General features: G+C 39.1%; 1 protein-coding gene across 5 annotated transcripts in view; it reads right to left on the bottom strand.

Annotated features, from left to right (window-relative positions):
• Positions 1-19,144, bottom strand: part of zdhhc5a (zDHHC palmitoyltransferase 5a) — a 35,946-nt gene that overhangs the window by 3,958 nt on the left and 12,844 nt on the right. For 2 of the 5 annotated variants that reach the window (XM_077246485.1, XM_077246486.1), the window contains 9 exons: positions 13,489-13,610; positions 11,867-12,024; positions 11,249-11,421; positions 10,965-11,067; positions 10,463-10,554; positions 10,261-10,387; positions 6,369-6,486; positions 5,869-5,981; positions 1,065-1,987 (listed from right to left, as the gene is read on the bottom strand). In XM_077246485.1, coding sequence (XP_077102600.1) covers positions 1,065-1,987; positions 5,869-5,981; positions 6,369-6,486; positions 10,261-10,387; positions 10,463-10,554; positions 10,965-11,067; positions 11,249-11,421; positions 11,867-12,024; positions 13,489-13,610 — 1,929 coding nt within the window. Of the gene's footprint in view, positions 1-978; positions 1,988-5,868; positions 5,982-6,368; positions 6,487-10,260; positions 10,388-10,462; positions 10,555-10,964; positions 11,068-11,248; positions 11,422-11,866; positions 12,025-13,488; positions 13,611-19,144 lie in introns of all 5 variants that reach the window. The other 3 variants (XM_077246487.1, XM_077246488.1, XR_013207812.1) reach the window with 2 other exon arrangements.

The following is a 19,144-nucleotide window of genomic DNA, read 5'->3' as shown; positions in this document are numbered from 1 at the left end:
TTGCTTTTGCAGCAACTTTCAACAGGTTTCCTATAACTATATCTGACACGTTTACGCTTTACGTGGCGTGAGAAAGTCACAAACCACGCAAAATCAGACCGGTCAGCCTGAAGCGGATTTTCAGAAATGTGATTTGAATAGGATTTCAGACAACATATGAATGTAGCTCGAAAGTGATCTGTAAATGTAATCTTTTTTATTTTTTTATTTATTTTTTTATCACATTTTATGTGACTTTTAGCTGTCCACAATTGCTAAATGCAATCGGATTCCAATCGGATATGCACCAAAATTTGGATTTGGACTGACATTCTGAACAAGGCTATAATGTCCTGAATGGCAAAAAAAAAAAAAGACCTGAAATTCGACCTGATTGTTTCAGTTTAGATCAAAACTGTGTAAATGTTAGTTTAATTACATACTTTTTACCATTCAAACTACAAGCAACTAAATACACAAGTGATTCATTACAAAATAAAAGAATAATGACAATAGAATTTAAAAACTGCACTGGCAATGTTATCAAGTTTTTAAATAAATAAAGCAACCACTAATAATAATGGAATATAAAAACTGCACTGGTAAATTGGGCATTTAAAATTAAATTGTTAAGGGATGTTTTAAATTAAATTCCTTTAGTGTTATTATGTAAAAAAAAAAAAAATTTAACTTTGTTTTAAGGGTTTGACAATGTTATAAATAATTAAAAGTGCAATACAATAATTTAATAATACATTAAAAAAGTCCCTTAACCATTTAATTACCAATTAGTGATTCATTAAAAACAAGATTTTTATGCTGTTTTAATGCTTCGACAATTTTGATTAACATACGTTCAACACAAAGAAACCAAGTAGCAGAAAGCAACAGATTATCACTAATGAGAGCATAAAATTACTGAAGGGCTTCCTAGACAGAATGAGTTTAGACTAGTGGGAAAAAGATGAAGGAAGAAAGAAGTGAAAGAGATACACTCACAGGAGTCTGGGAGGAGGAGGAGGAAGAGTAGGAGGAAGGAGGCAGTGCTGCGCAGAGCGTCGTAAGGTTGTGGGGGAGTTACTCACTTTGGCGCCTGTATGCCCCCTCCCCCGACCGAGGCCGAGGCTTTGCGGACCAATCGGTACTGCATCTCTGCAGCGGCAGCGCTAGAGTAAGACAGGGACTTCCCCAGTGGTGGGGGGTGTGGCGAACGTGGAGGGTGGGTGGTGGGCGGCAGGGGCGTGTCAGAGGAGCGAGTGCGGTACGGATACGAGGGCTGAGAGGGGCCCGAGTCAGACAGCAGAGGGGGTCGAGAAAAGCGAGGCGGCCGATGGTGATGGTGGTGATGGTGGTGGTGATGGTGGTGCGGTTGCGAGTCATGCAGCAGGCGTTCTCGCTCGCGCTCAGGCGGAGCGGGAGGGGAAGCAGTGGAGCCACGTAGATAGACGGCATGCTGCGGGGAGGCGAGGAGGACGGTGCTGGAGGCAGATGGCTGGTGGAGTTCAGCCTCCCGTTGCTGGGTGATCTGTGCTGACAGGAAGGGCGAACTGTATCCGACTACTGGTGCGCGCGGTCGCCCTGGCGTCATCTCTGGTGCCGCTGATTCAAATTCTGGGCTTTCGGAAGGTGTGAGCAGACTATCGTACGAAAGACTACCGTTCCGAGGAGCCGGTGGTGGCGTCTGATTGGCTAAGCTTTTGTAGCTGGTGGAGGTGGTAGCCTCAGATGGTGGGGCATTCTGGGACGAGCGAACACTGGAGGACCGTGAGGCCCCTCCGGCGAGCACCGTAGGATCAGAAAAGGAGGGGTACGAGCGCCCTCCTAGGGAGTATCCTGGGATCCCTGAGGCTGGAGGTCCTCCAGGGCCCCCACCTGCTCGCTCGGCCCTGCTTCGCTCCGCTCCGCCCACCTCACACCCATCCAGACTGGGCTCGGAGCGATAGCCTGGCTGCTGACTGGACTGGAGGAGAGAGGAAGAGGACTCTTTAAGACTGTCCCCACGACTCATCTACAGAGAGAGCGAGAGAGAGACAGGAAGCAGAAGAGCTTATAAAGTTACAAGAGAAATCTGAAAGCCAAATTCAATGGGAGGTAAAGGACAAACTCCATTGTAAGGATCATGTGGGCCACTGGGGACAGATGATTTGGTAAAGTGTTTTCTATAGCTATAATAAAGAGCCAGCATTACAGGATACGACAGACAGCGAGGCTGGAAAGGCAGGGAACACTGAAGTATTGGCAACAAACTTGGAAGCACTAAGGGCAGAGCACAGTGCATTTCATTTTTGCCTTTTGTTTCAACAAGGCACACCACATGAGCAACCATAAAAAGTCAAAAGACCACAACATCTACTGGCAGGTGAATAAGTCCTGAGGCCTCATGTATAAAAGGTAAGATACAAACAAGTTTGACGTTTACCCTGTTTTTTTTTATTGTAGACCTGAGTGACCGTGGATATTTTTAAGACCGGTATATTATTTCACAGAACATAATGTAGTTCTGCACATGAATATCTAGTTTGTTATGCTACTAAATTCTCAACCAAAATGGACCCTTGGAATTGTGATATTTCTTCCCAGCAGAATTATAAAAGTCTAAGTGGTCAATTAATCTGGTCAAATAAACATTGTGGAACATAGAATAATAGAAACAAAATGTATTATCCTTTTTACCCTTATCAATCTAAATGAATCTACAGCTAAATATAGGAGACTTTGAGATTTTACTGGGACGTGGTCCGTGTACTTTTTCGTTTATTTCGGAATGAAAGATGAAATTTAAAAAAGGTTGCAGCTTGGTTTTTTGTTCAAAAGAAAAAAAGCAGAAATGGCTTTATTTTGTTTTCTAAATGTATTTTTGTCATCAAATAATAGTACTAGCAAATTGGACGGGTCGGTGACCGTTGCGTTCATTCGTTTATCGATTTAATATTGAAAGTAGAAAAATTAGAAATCGGCTCATTTATTAATTTTTCTTTAAATTATTATTTATTAAAGTGTTTATTACAAATAAACTCTCTCTCATCCAACAACCGGACTAATGCTTTGACACAAATTGTACTGGGCAGGGCCCAGAAAGGGTTTTCTTCTCTACAGGCATGGATTCGACAACCTACACTAGAGAAATAGTAGCTGATTATTTCAGCTAATTATGTAGATTCTCGCATCTACACCCACATGACCCATCATTAGCCTACTTCAAAGCTGGGTGACCCACTGGCGACGCGCAGATGCAGTTACATTGTAGCGAAGCTTAATGTATTTAATTAATTAATTTGATTTCGGCTTCATCCCTTTTTCAAAACTCAGCGTGCTGTCTAAAATAAAACTTATGACTGCTGCATATTTACATTTAGGCTACACTCGATACTGATGCGCTCCGTTACAATGTACTAAATTAAACCAGTGGTGTGCCAAAGAAGTAGACTGATGATGGGTAATGTGGGTGCCGAGGCGAGGTATAGCCTACATTAATATTTCTGAAATAATCAGTTATTTCTCTGGCACGTAGAGAAGAAATCCCTTTCTAGTCCCTGCCCAGTGCGATTTGTGTCAAAGAATCCGTCCAGCAGCGGAGGACTGTTATTCTGCACGGAAATGTGGAAGAACTGAAAGCGGCACGGGTTGATTTTTGGTTGACCAATCAGCGGAAAGGGGAGTTTCATGCCCGCCCACACGTGGAAATCGAATATTCAAGCCATTTATCCATTAACTAGCCATGAACATAAAAATATAAAATCAAGCCGAATTCTCGTTTTTTTATAAAAAATAAAAAAATAAAAAAAAGAATAAATGAGCCGTTTTCTCATTCTTCTACTTTCAATATTAAATCGAAAAAAGAATGAACGCAATGTACACGGACCGTCCAATTTGCTAATACTATTATTTGATGACAACAATACATTTAGAAAACAAAATACAGCCATTTCTGCTTTTTTTCTTTTAAACAAAAACCAAGCTGCAAAAAGTACACGGACCGGGTCGTCACGTTTATTTTTCGTTTTTCTTTATTTAAATTTCGTTCTTCTTTATTTAAATTTCGTTTTTCTATATTTAAATTTCGTTTTTATTTATTTAAATTTCGTTTTTATTTATTTAAATTTCGTTTTTATTTATTTATATTTCGTTTTTATTTATTTAAATCTACCGTACTTTGTCAGTGAGAAAAATATTATAAGACTACCTTATTAAAAATATTGCTTAAGTTAAAAGACGTGTGTGTGTGTGTGTGTGTGTGTGTTTTATATCACTAGCGCAGTGTCCGTTCATGCCCTGCATGCGTGAGGCGCGCCGCTTCTTTATTTAAATCTACCCTACTTTGTCAGTAATTTGTTAGTGAGAAAAATATTACACTACCTTATTAAAAATATTGCTTAAGTTAAAAGACCTGTGTGTGTGTTATATCACTAGCGCAGTGTCCGTTCTCGGAGCATATAAGCCCTGCATGCGTGAGGCGCGCCGCTTCTTTATTTAAATCTACCCTACTTTGTCAGTAATTTGATAGTGAGAAAAATATTAGACTACTTAAATTAAAAAATATTGCTTAAGTTAACAGACCTGTGTGTGTTTTATATCACTAGTGCAGTGTCCATTCTCGGAGCATATAAGCTCTGCTCGCGTGAGGCGCGCGCGCGCATCCGGCTCACGCTGTTCTGTAGTTTATTAAAAGTTTATTAATTCTGAACGTGTCGCGTCTCGCCTGTCTATCTATATTGCACCAAATACGACACTGCACTCCCTTGTGAAGTCTTTTGGATGAACGGTTCTCGAAATAATCAAAATGCAACGGACAGACAGACATAGGCTATAGAGATTCCCGAAGCTTCGAATATTCGATGTTCATTACTACCGAAGCTTCGAAGCTCAAAAAATGGTATTCGGACCAGCCCTATTTCATACGTGTAGTATTAACACAATATCAATATTTCATTTTTATATGCATCACTGTTATCATCAGTTCCGGTATACCGCTACTCACCTAATTACAAGCTCATTAATTGAAAGGAAGTCAACAGCATAAATACTATTTTACAAATCTAAACTATGTGCACACAAAGTTTTAGAATGGAAGCTCACAGTAAATGTTTATTCATGAGGCCTCTGGTCTGTCAGAATCAATTAAATTCACATCACGTAGTGTGTTTCTTATCTAATCTAAATTAATCCAGCACCACCGAGCCAAAACTGAAACACCCTCAGAGCTCAACCAGCAAAACGTTTTGCACAGCCACTCTGTGAGGACAGATGGGTTGTTTGTGTTGGCTTTATTAACACTACTTGGAGTTTAATCACACAAATGGGACTGATTACATTTATTCTTTTGTTTCAGAAAGGCAATATTTGTCTGTGTCAAATGTTTTGTATATGCTGTGGGCTTTTGAGAAAGTGGTATGGTCTTTTTGTAAGGACAACATCTTTATATGATATAACCATAGAGATATGAAATCCCTACAATGACTATAAACTAAATAGTTGGAGGATCAAAATACAATGACAATTAAATAGAAAATTAGCAACATTAACAAATTAATTGATATGTAGAAAAAGACAAGTATTAGAGACAGGAGAGGAACATTAACAATAAAACACACAGACACACACGGACACACAAACAATGTAGTACAGTGTAAACTTACTGATACTGTTCAACTGAAAGCCACTGAGTCAACCAAATTGAAGGGGAAAAAACAATATAATGGATTGAATAAAATGTTAGAGGAAAAAGAAAGGCTTAAAATATGCGGTATAATGGAAATAATAACGGTCATGCAAAAGAATGTGAATGACGTCGCATCAGCAAATTAAATGCAGTGAATCACCACCACCAACACAGACTGTGAATAAATACATTTTGGATAAACAATACATCCATCAACACGGAAACGTTACCTGGTTGGCATATGCATGTGTAAGAGCAGTGTGGTTCTTGCCAGGGCTGCTGTAGGTGGGTCTGTATTTGAACATGGTGGGGGTGGGCGGAGCTTTATTCAACAGACTGCTCTCTGCAAACAAAAAAGTAATAAAAAAAAAAGTCCATGAGAAATCAGATTCAGAGTTAAACACATTTTAGGAAGGCATTAAGTAGATTAAACCAGCATTCCAACAGGTAATTGCAGTCTTATAATCCATTCCAAATATTAATTCTTTATCCTAAATGGCTAAATATAATCACAATTAAGCATGAAAATACAATTATGACATCATTGCTGTTACATTTTGAAACCTTGAATAAACACTATTGAATGCAAGTCAAATGGTGACTCTGTTCAATTCTTTTAGCTAATTTTTTAAACTTCAAATGACATTTTCTAATAAGGCAGAAAAGATAAATGTTTGAAGGATAATCAATCAGAATGATATTATAGTTTGTCATGCTGGTTGGCTCTAACCCTCAGGGTGTCCGGCAGGTCCTCGTGACAGCCCAGGGTATCTGAGCTCTGGTTTAGGTGGAGGCGGAGGCTCGGCGTCAGCAGATTGACTCTCCATCATCTCCAAACTGCTCTTAGACTGAAATATCACAAGAGAAAGGATAAAGCACCAGTGGTTAATTAGATAAAAGAAACAGACACAACAGCAGACAACACACTAAATGTAGAAGCAAGGACATTAATTAGGAGCTCAACTCCTTCCTTAATTCCAAAGTCACAAAAAAAAGGGTAATTGAGGTTATATCTAAATGTAATATAAAACAAATGAAAATGTAGCCAATGTAGTCTTCAATGCTTTTCATCATGATGAAGAAAAAGGTTCAAGATTCGGGGGATTTTAGAGTACGAAGTCTTCTATGAACCACGTCACTTTTTAGGTTGAGGCCATTGATTTGGCACTAGGGTCAGATTGATACAGAATTTTTGGGACGATATCACCTTCTACTACTTCACTACTGCTAACAACAATTTATTTTAATCTAGTCAAGTTCTAATTAAATTTTGCGTAGTGCAATTATTCATACTAGTTTTTGTAACATATTCAGTGAATCCCAAACATTTATGCTTCAAAGTTGCATTGCCTGAACTGCCAAACTGTGCACTGTACTAGTCCTAGTCAGGTAACGAAATTTGATAAATGATACATTGTAAATATTTTGGTACTAAGATTCTTGCTTTGTATTGGTATACCATGCAACCCTGCTTGGTATAGTTCAATATGTTGCTGGGTGTGGAATCATGAACACACTTTAATCTCTGGACCATTTGTCGTGCAAACTTTCCATGAGTTACTAGTTGCAGCAGACACACCTCCAAAAGATTAAGCAACCTTATCAGAGATATAAGACCAGGACTTCTGAAAAGTGAATGCACGTTTCTTTTAATTGGTTCCTTCCGTTTCTGCATTGTGGAGCAAATTGATCAAGCAGCTCTCTCTGCCACACTGTACCTTCGTCCTCCCACTTGCTATCAGTGCTTACAACTCAGCAAGCTACAAGTTGAGCCTCTCATTTTAGAAATCATTAATGCAGAAATCCATGTATTGCCAAAAAGCGAACACATTTTCCTCATAACTCCAGGTTACAATGTTAAAAAATGTAAAAACACTGTAATAAAGTGCTCCACAACTTTTTTATTATGGAACAAGAAAGTATTTTTGACAGTTTAAAAGCCGGTCTACATTTCAGCCATATTAATGCAAGCCTGTCTGTGTCAGCCATCCTTAATCACATGGTAAATGGCACAAACAGATATTTTTTAGCTTCATCTGCCAAAGAGTGGGAATTGGAGCCAGTTGCTTGCAAAATTGTGTAGTGCACTCTCTGAACTAGGGATTTGGGTGGCGACAGGAACATCTGCATCTAAAAGGCAGAGGTAACGCTCATGGCCTCAGCTCGTACAAGGTTTCAAAACATTTCCATGGCCTATCCAGTAACAGGATAAGGACTTTAAAAAAATCATTCAAATATTCCTAATGAGTCATTTATAACAATATGTGATTCTGTTTGACCAATTTAATAAAAAGAACAAAATTGGCCATCATTATAGCTTGCAAACAGCTTTTAGCCCTATACAAGAGTATGAATTCATTAGTTTCCATGGCTTTTGCAGGCCTGGAAAATTAAATAAAAAATTCCCTGATATAAGGTAGGGTAGGCAATTTCTGAGAGGCTAGCAATAGCATGCTAGCTTTGAAAGCAAAAGATCCAACCCTCCCTTCAGAGCGCTCTCTAAAGCCACGCCTCCTCCAAAACACATGAACGTGCACAGCAAAAGCAGACCCCGCATAGGTTCACGAGGCCGTGTTAAATTACCTCATGTCTCAAAGCACATAACATTACAATAATAATGAACGTGACAACTTAGAGCTCTGACTGCTGAATCAATAATTCTGAGCTGAGAGGTTGGTTACCAAACTCTGTACTTTTAAGGGCACAGACAGAATTACGTCGGTACTACAGAGTACCGATTCACATGAAATCAATCGGTGCCAAAGAACGCATCAGTCTATTTAAATATGAATCCTGCATGTTCTGCGTGAGCCTGTGTGAATGAATGGTGCAGACGCGCAGTTTCATTTACCACACACACACACAAAAGCACGCGTGATGCTGGTGCTGTTTCAGCCTCTGCAGTCTCACTATATGAGGACATGAATGTATGAACTTCATCTCCAGAGCCACTCTGAGAGTCACTTCATCAGCATTTTACAGTTTCATTGGAGAAAAACTATTCAAATATCATTAACACGGAAACTCAAAAGGTCTTAATGGCAACCATCAAAATAAAAATTCGGTTTAACTTGAAAAATGTATTACTGTTGTACAGTAGAATTTAGATATGCCTCAATGTAATAATAATAATACTAACAATAATAAATTATCATCAAAATTTAAGGAATAATCCAAATTTTTCTTCCATGTTTTAATTTTAACAGTATTAAGCTCTGTTGTGCAGCATGTTATTTGACAAAAAAGTGTTTAATTTCATATGATTAAAAGATAAATTAAATGAATGTTTTATGTCTTCATTTGATTACCAGAAAATACACAACACAGAATTAGTGGGAAAATAAAAAAATTCATAAAAATTATTATTATTTTTTATTATTAAAATGGTTGTTTTTATGAATTCAATTAATTAAGTAGCCTACTATTTACTGGTAAATATCACAATACACAAACATGACAGACAGCAACCAAGGCAGCTCTGGCATAATGTCAATAACACTTCTAAAAATTACTTCACAGTTATTGAGATAAACATGCCTAAAGTACCGGAAAAAAGTTATCGTTAAGTCCGCTAAAAACATGCCGACATGAAATTTATCTGGAGTTGTTTCTGTTTGCAATATGCCTACTGTTCTGTAATATGGTGTGTATAGCCGTGCTGGGCAACGCTGGTAAAATGACGCTATCCTCGTTCACTGGTCCTCTCCCTGCCATCTGCTCACATGCTCTGATAATAATAGCTTTGTAGGACTATACTTTATTTTGATAAAAGGTCAAAAAATAAATTAAATCTGTTAAATCTGATTTTGCTGCATAGAACTGAATGAAGAATAATATATTGATATTTAATATTTTAATATAGGCCTATTTTCTGTAAAATTTTTGTGTTAATCGAAATAAAAGTGTGGTTATTTTACTGGCCTGAATTCATTAAATTATTGAATTTAACTAAAAAATTTAATAATAATACAATCATACAAAAAAAACTAATTTAAAATACAAAATTAAAGGTGCTCTTCGCGATGTCGGGTGACGTCACTTCATGTTGACGTTCGATGTATTGTCAAACAAAACGGAGGCTAGCTAGACCCTCCCTTCTCCTCATCCGCGCACTAACCTTCCAAACCCCACCCCCAAATCATTCTGGTTATGTTTCGTGGTGCGGGTTAGCCCAGTTTGTTTCTTGTTGCCGTTTGTGGAGCCTGGGGTGTCTGCAGAGACCGCGTTTTTTTACAGTGTGTTCAGGGGACAGGCAGCTAGCGGATAGTGAGGAGATGTTTGCTGTATGTGACAAAAAATGTTTTGGCCTAAAAAATGTGTGATATCGCTTAGAGCACCTTTAATAAATATTTTAAAAAAAGTAATTTTTGGTTTCGGTTTTCAGCCAAGTGCATCCAGAATTTTTGGTTTCGGCGCAAAATTTTCCTTATGGTGTATCCCTAATGAAAATACATATATTGACAGGCATTTCATCTTATGGTGGTTGTGTCCACACACTACAAAGACACATTTATATGCAAAAACCATGTAAAAGTGAATTTTGCATCCGATGACCCCTTTAAGGTTGGAGAGAAGCAGACCGAACATTGAAGAAAAGAAGTAAAATGGGATTATATCCTTACCCTGTGTAGGTCTCCATGGATTCCGTTGTCAAGCACCTTGGCTGCCAATTGAGCCTCTGTAAGTTGCGGTCGGAGGAAAGGAGGCTGAACAGACACTGCCTGAGCCCTCTTCTTTCTACCCAGATACCTGAATACAACACTGAGTTAGAACCTCAATCAGAAAACACAACACAGCTCAAAGTTGAAGTTGTTGAAGACATACCTGGGTGCCTGTGAGCTGCACAGAACGTGCGAGACGTTCCTGAAGCAGCCATTTGTGAAGGGGTTCACGCCTCCCCTGAACTTCCCAGTCACCTACAAACAAGGAGTTGACCATTAAACAATAACAGTAAAAGGTTACTTATCGGTTATTTGTCAGTTGAAATTTGGCTTTAGTTTTAAAAATGAAAAAGTAACATTTCACAAATAAAAAGGGATGAAAAAGAGAGGCACTAGAGAAAAATAGGGAGACAATAAGATACAAAAGCGTGCACATGTGGTCTACACAAAGAGGAGAGGTGGGCAGAAAGAAAGCAGCAAAATTATTTGGGAAGAGGATTATGATGAGATTACAATCTAAAGGAGGGCTGAGAGGTCACATTTTGAAGGATTATAAAACTGCTTAATATGGATTTTAATCCCAGTTCACCGCCACCAACATGATTATTGACAGGAAAACAAAAACAAACACAGCAGCATAAGATTATGATTGCACATGTCGCAACCTGCTCATTGGTGGTCCTGCCTCTTGCCACCAGAACGACATGAAAACCAGTGAGGCCTGCTACTGGGATGAAGAAAAGTCCAGCGACACACATGACAGCCATACTGATAAAAAGTCAAGGAGGGAACAGTAAGGCACAATACAAATTGTATCAAGTAAAATTCTTTATCTAAAGACACTGCACAGAGTGAGATTACTGTGCTGAATTTTTCCTCAAATGTTTGCCGTGAGCACAAAAAACAAAACAAAAATCAAACAAATGTTTACGTGGGTTTAAAAGGATACGTGACAGCCGAATGCACTCTGTCCAGCTGCTGGGTGTGGTAGAGAATGAAGAGGAGGCCGAAGCCAAACACGCTCATTATGTGAGCCGTCAAAGAGATCAGGAACAGGAAAAAGTAACGGTAGTTCCTCCGGCCGATACAGTTGTTAACCCACGGACAGTGATGATCAAAATCCTGTAGGGAGAGAGGGGGCAAATTGTGTGTGTGTGAATTATAATGGTGAAAGAAAGAAAGAGAAAGAGAGAAAGAGAGAGAGACAGAAAGAGAGAGAAAGAGAGAGAGAGAGAGAGAGAGAGAGAGAGAGAGAGAGAGAGAGAGAGAGAGAGAGAGAGAGAAGCTTAAGGCAGTCCAAAGCACACACACTTCTCTACTTAATTAACACAAAACGATAGGTTTAGTCTGCAAAGCATTAGTCAGAGCAAGAGTGGACAGACTGATTAATGACAAAGATTGACCCTTAGAGAGAGAAAAAAAAAACCAAGACAGTAAAAATAAATGCAAAGATGTCACATTTATATGTAAATGGAATTGCTATGTATTGTAATGTCGTGTTTATTCAATGCACATATTGGGGTCACAGCTTAGCACAGTCACTAGAATAAGGTATATGTGTGTGTACCTCCACACAGTTGTCACACACAGAGCAGTGTGAGCAACGTGGGGGTCGGTAGAAACGGCAGGTGGAGCACCACTTCATCCGCACTTGAATGCCTCGAATCTCCACAGTCTTATAGAGAGGAGCCCGGAAATCATCCTCTTTATCTTCATCCTCCTCAGCTACAACACACCGACAGAAACACATAGAGTTCAACATTCCTTCCTCAGTGGATAAAATTAAAGCAGTAAGTGAATAAAATGTAAGTGTAAAGTCAACATGTAATCAAATCGCCCCGTTTACTTTATGATACTACTGGTTTCCTTACACGGTGTGCATTGTGCACTGTTTATCAGTGTATGTTACTTCAAAGGAATTCTTTTTGTTTTTTATAAAACGGAACAAATTTTTTTCAGAGAGACATCACAGGCCACAGAGGCAGAGAAAATAACCAATGGCCAAATTAACTGCAGGTTTACTTTTTTCCATTGTTTCACGAAGGCCTTGTTTACACCTGGTATCAAGATGCGTTTTAGTCAATGGGATCACAAGACGACGTGGGAGACACATACCTGTTTACACATGGTGTTTTAATCCGTCTCTTTTGTCTACTTTCTACCACTTCTGTCCTGATTGGGTAAATGTATGTTTTTTTTTTAGAACTTGCGCATATGCATATGGAGACGATGGAAAAACATACCGATAGCAGCAGCTTTCGTTTCTGCTCTGACAGCTGCAAGACCACGGCAAACGCTGAGTTTGTGTTAGAAATCCGGAATGGTGAGAGAATATTGTGCTTGGTACGTTTTTGTCGTCAAACCAAACTTGGGTTTTCCACTGACAAACTTTAAAACCCGTCTGGCTAGCGCACTTTCCATAATGTTTACGTGTTAGTTAAGTATTTGGTCTTTTGCAGCTACTCGAATGTATTCGACCACATGGGCGTTTACACTACAAAAGCAATCCGGTCGAATGCTTTTTCGACTACCTCTGGAAGTGATCAAAAGTGGACAAGCTCAAAACGTTTTAGACCCCGTTTACACCTGTATTTAGCATCATCCACTTGTGATCCGAGGAGAATACGGTAGGCGTCACGTGACCGCGGTATTGCGGTAACCGTCCCAGCCCTAGGTGTAAACAGGGCCTAAGAAACATTAGGATAGTAAAATGCACTGGGTATGTTTTCACATCAACTTTATGTCAGTTTTATTGTAGTATCTTTATATACTATTACAGTATTCATTAATATTTAAAATTAGCTTTTAGTTTTAAATTGTCATTTTTATTAGTTTTATGCGTCTATTTCAACTTCAATCATTTTATTTCAGTAAAAAATATTTTTTTTATTTCCTCTAATGTTTATATTTCATTTTAAGTTAAACTATAGTTTTAGTTACTAACACTGCTTTAAGGTTGCTTGAGCTGAAGTTTAGTACCCCAAGGTCAGTTCATTAAAAAAAACAGAATTAAAAAGAGCAGATTTATTAATAAGGGAAAAAATACACCAATTCATGTAAATTCCTGTATTTTCCACTCTCAAACAGTCTGGTTTGTTTTTCCAATAAAGGCAGCTACTAAGCCCACATTCTACTAAAGCAGTAATACTTAAGCTCACAGACACATCATATCAAAGATTGTTTCACTACCTCTGGGGAAGATGCCAGGATCCATAAAGGTGGCCATACAGAAGTTGGCCAGAACAAAGAGAAACATAATGCCATTGTATATCGGCACAGCAACAGAAAACTGCTCTGAAAGCCAAGGGCACCTGAAAGAAAGAAAGGTAATAATGGGACACAGGATGAGCCAAATCACACACACATCATATTTGCTTCTATGAAGGCCCGTACGGATCACGGATCAACTACGATCCCTATACTTGACATCGCATTGTTGATGCTTATACGATATATTGTGCAGGCCTATCATCAACCTAATTATCCTGCTCGTTCTCAGGCTATAGAAATTCGTTACAGTGACAATGTCAGGATTTCGCGAGTAGCCTGTAAACAGTGTTTCGTGCGCTGCTGTAAATGACAGAAACGGACATTACCTACATCAAGTGCTCGTTGAACTCTTTACTAATAACCTTTTCATTGACATTAAAGTGAAATTACTGAACTGAAATATAGGTAATGCTAATTTAAAAGAGAAAATGTCAGACGGACTTATGTTTTTGCATCTGAAGTCTTCATATTGTACATTTTTCTTACTAATAAACTTAATAATTTAAGGACTGTTTTAGTAGCATGTTTTACTACTATACAAGTGATATGGACTTGGAATATAGATGGCGCCGATCTATGGCGATGTGGTGTGGCTCTGTGTTTATGTTTGTCTCGTTTTGCTCTGTTTTGTTGATAATTCTGTTAGTTTGATTACATATGACAGACGTGAACTATTATGCATTTGGGACACTTTGCAAAACCTCTCGGCCTCCGATTATTCCAGGAATGTTGCCGGAAATATTGGCAGTCAAGCCAATGCTTACAGACACAAACGACCTCCAAGGAAGAGAGGCAAACGAGCGGGCGTTTTGGTTCGGCTAAGACAGAGGGTTCACCGCTCTCCGCTTCCCAGCATGATCCTGTCGAATGTCCGCTCCCTGACTAACAAACAGGACGAGTTGGCTATCCTGATTCAATCTAAGCGGGACGCTGCTGACTGTTCTGTTATATGCCTGACCGAGACGTGGCTGGATGGCAGCACGCCGGACGAGGGTCTTCTCCTGCCGGGTTTCACTCTACTACGAGCTGATCGATCGCAGCAGGATTCGCAGAAGTCAGGTGGGGGTGTCTGTTTTTATATAAACCAAAGCTGGTCCACCAATTCTGTCGTCCTCTCGCTACATTGTTCGCCGGAGCTGTAATGCTTAATTGTTAAATGCAGACCCTTTTATCTACCGCGGGAGTTCTCCTCCGTCATTTTCGCCGCTGTTTACATCCCACCTAAAGCGGGAGCAAAGGAGGCTTGCAGGCAGCTGGCGGCTCTCATAACAGAGGTGGAGAATTCTAGACCGGACTCTGTGGTTTTAATTTTAGGCGATTTTAATCACGTGGACTTAAAGAAATCACTACCCAAGTTCAAGCAGCAGATTCATACTGCTTCCAGGGGTGAAAAGATACTGGATAAATGCTACTGTGTAATTTCTAATGCATATCATTCTATTGCTTGGCCCCCTTTGGGACTGTCAGATCATAACACTATCTTCCTCATCCCTCGATATCGTCAGAGACTGAAATTTACTAAGCCAACAAAAAAAGTGATCAAACAATGGTCTATACAACCACAAAACGAACTAAAAGAATGCCTTCATACTACTGACTGGTCTGTCTTTAGGGATGAGATCACTACCCTGGTCGAATACTGTGATGCTGTTACTTCATATATTCACTTTGCTGAAAATAAGGATATAGTTTAGTAAGGATTATAGAATGTTGTTGTGGTGGTGGTGGTGGCGCAGTGGATAAGACACATGCCTTTGGTGTGAGAGACCCGGGTTCGAATCCACTGTGAGACACCAATGTGTCCCTGAGCAAGACACTTAACCCCTAGTTGCTCCAGAGGCGTGCGACCTCTGACATACATAGCAATTGTAAGTCGCTTTGGATAAAAGCGTCAGCTAAATGAATAAATGTAAATGTAAATGTAAATGTGAATGTTGTATCTGGAGAGAAAAAGTGCTTTTCAGAGTGGAGATATCTGTCAGTATTCTCTGGCTAAATATGCATTTGAAAAGGCTGTTAGAAAAGCTAAAGCTGACTATAGGGCTAAGCTTGAAGCTAAGCTTGGTGTCCATGATAACAGGGGTGTTTGGCAAAGCCTAGGGCTGGATGATTAATCGAAAAATAATCGAAACCGAAATTCAGAGCCTATAACCAACGTAATTTTACCATGTCGGTTATTTCGGTTTTTTAATCCTATTAATATTTCCGCCCACTGTGTGTTAATGTACTTTCCCCTTAAAACATATGTTTATTCACGTAACTCCGCCCCGTCCAGTCTGCGACATTGAAGCAACATGAGCCCCTTTCACACAGCGCGTTGATCCCGGGAAATTGCCAGAACAAACACCTTCTGTGTGAACGCAAGCACGACCCGGGATTGATGCCAGGTTGGGGACATAGTAACATTGCCATGTTCAGTCCCGGAACGCGCGGTGTGTGAACCATAATCAATGCCGTGTCGTAATGATGGCGCTAAGACGGGATCGTTCGCCAGCGTGTAACGGTTCGTAATGCGCTAGTTTATGATCGAATCAGAGAAAAAAAATGCACAAGCGTGGTTTCTCGAGAGAAATAAGCAAACTATAGACGCCGCTGGGACATGTCACGTGTCTTTGCGGGTTGTGTGTGTCTGTGAACGCACTCTCTTGATTCCGGAAAATCACTGGCAGTGTGAATGAACCAAAGTCAAACGAACCCGGGTCAAATGCTACAAATTTTTTACAAATGCTACACAATATAAAAAGGATTAGTTTTTTTAGTTTTATACAAGTTATATTTTACTTTTAAGATGGTAATATTTACAATGATTTATTTTGTTTACTAAAGGACTATTTTCTACATTTTTAGGAAACTTTCTTTTTACATTAAAACTAAATTACTTTTTTATAAGACGTTTTTATTTCAAGCATTGTATGCTTTGTTTGATTCAATTGTTTGAAATATTTAATAAGTAAGCATTAAAAACTATCTGTGTGTTTCCTTATTTTAGAATCACAAGGATATGATTATGCATTCTTTCATAAAAAAAAAAAAACCGTGAACATATTTACAGTATACGCCTTGCCAGTGACACATGAGAAAGATTTTTTTTAAAATAATCGTTCAATAATCGTAATCGAGGTAACTTGTTCGATTAATCGCGATTATGATTTTAGCCAAAATCGTCCAGCTCTAGCAAAGCCTTCAACAGGTTACTAATTATAAAAACAATTATACAGTTTCTGATGATGACCCTTCACTACCTAATAAGCGAAATTAATTTTATTGTTGATTTGAATGTAATTCTGAATGTTCAGTCATCTCTAATTTCCTCAATGACATAGCTCCTCTTGAACCACCTTTTCTGATAGAAGAAACAGAGGTCAGATCTCTGTTGAGGAAACAAAATTGTAGGAAGGCATCAGGCCCTGACCAGGTCTCTGCTGCCACTATTAAATGGTGTGCCAATGAGTTGTCGTATGTCTTCACTGACATTTTTAATTGGTCCCTTAGAGTATGTAAAGTCCCAGCATGTTTTAAATCAGCTGTAATCATTCCTGTGCCCAAGAAGTCGAATGCGAGTTGTTTGAATGACTACAGACCAGTGGCCCTAACCTCTGTTATCATGAAAGTTTTTGAGCGATTAGTGGCTAATCATCTCTCAGCTACGTCACTTGATCCTCATCAATTTGCATATAGGGAGAACAGGTCTGTTGAAGATGCAGTTTCTCTTTGTACTCATAATATTCTTCAACATTTGGAGGGGCCAGCTACATATGCACGGGTTCTGTTTATTGATTTTAGTTCTGCTTTTAATAATATTATACCAATGAGATTGTGTGACAAACTCCTGGGGTTGGGGGTTAAGGAGTCCATATGTAAGTGGATTCTAGACTTTTTAACTGATAGATCTCAAGTGGTTAGGGTTAATGACCTTTTGTCAAAATCAATGTCCACCAGCATTGGCGCCCCCCAGGGGTGTGTTCTGTCTCCCCATTTATACTCATTTTACACCAATGACTGTTTTTCTCACCATGACTCAGTCAAAATTTTTGAATTTGCAGACTATACCACTGTGGTAGGCCTCATTACTAACGATGATGAATCGGCCTACAGAACAGAAGTGTCCTTTCTATCTGAGTGGTGCACAATTAACAACTTGTCCCTTAACATCTCTAAAACTAAGGAGATGGTTGTTGATTTTAGGAGCAAAAATATTAAGTCGCTCCAGCCCCTGGCCATCAAGGACAAAACTGTAGAGTGGGTGGAAAGTTTCAGGTTCCTTGGGACGATTATATCCTCCAGTCTCAAATGGAACCTTAATGTCAGCCAGATTGTTAAAAAAGCTCATCAGCGACTTTTCTTTTTGAGACAACTTAGGAAATTTAAAGTGTCCAAGGCTGGAATGCTTCACTTTTACAGGGCTGTGATTGAGAGCATTTTCACTTTCTCGATCACTGTATGGTGGGGTAGCTGCTCGGCGGAGGATAAGTCTGCATTGAACAGGGTAGTTAGCACTGCATCAAGAATAATAGGGTTGGACCTCCCTAAGATCTGTGACATTTATAACATCCGTCTACTCAAAACTGGTCTGAAAATACTCAAGGATTCATTACACCCTGCTAATTCCCTTTTCATCCCTCTACCATCAGGCAGAAGGTTAGGAAGCATAAGATCCAGAACCACCCGTTTTTCTAATAGTATTTACCCGCAGGCTGTGAGGGCTCTCAACTCACAACAACAATCTCTATCTACTTTACTTATACAGACACAGCTATGCCCTCCTTCTTCTTAGGGTCACTAAACGCACTAGCACTTTGTCTGATTAATTTTATTACTATTTATTAGCAGTAATCTAAGTATTTGTTCTCTGTTTAGATTTCATTTTTTTATTGCATATATTATGTTGCATTGTCTTGTGTTCGAGCCAATTCACCAAAATGAATTCCAGGCGATGTGGGTCGTTCTGGCAAAATAAAGACTTGAACTTGAACTTGACATAGACAAATGCAGATAACAACAACATTTCACAAGGTTACCACCACAAAACCTGCAATGTAGAAAGACAAAAAAGGGGGAAGAAGAAAAAATTTAAGTAGGTGGTACTTCATAATAGATGTTGGACTATTTTCATTGCCTTTCAATGTTTAATCTGAGGGGTTGGTGAGAAAAGAAGGATCAGAAGGGGCAAATGACAAGAATCAACAGACGTGACACAGCATCTGAATTAAGCCCCACATATTTACTCTTGTGCGCAAACTGGAAGGACTGTTTTTTGGCATGATGACTATGTTTCTGTTGTAGTCATAGGTCACGACTTACAAAATCCAGGGCACAAGAAGTCAACAGGAAGTTAATGCGATTTCTCAACTTCAACAAAAGAAAACTGCTCTGACTGCTTTAAATGCTGATGCTCCATAAACCAGGGAACTACACTGCGACCAAAATGGTCGCATATGCGACCTTTAGAAATGCCATTGCGACCCTAATTTTTAATGGGTCGCAAATGTATCACCGTTTGATTATTTTTGTACCTACCTAATGTTTTAGGCAATATGCTATGATTTACTATGAGTATTTATTAAAACAGAAATGT

This window comes from Siphateles boraxobius, unplaced genomic scaffold (genome assembly GCF_051911475.1).
Source record: "Siphateles boraxobius isolate OS27281-9 unplaced genomic scaffold, OSU_SipBor_1 29, whole genome shotgun sequence".
Classification (NCBI taxonomy): Eukaryota; Metazoa; Chordata; class Actinopteri; order Cypriniformes; family Leuciscidae; genus Siphateles; species Siphateles boraxobius.
The sequence above is the reverse complement of the archived record's forward strand: the minus strand, read 5'-3'. Positions and strand labels throughout refer to the sequence as shown.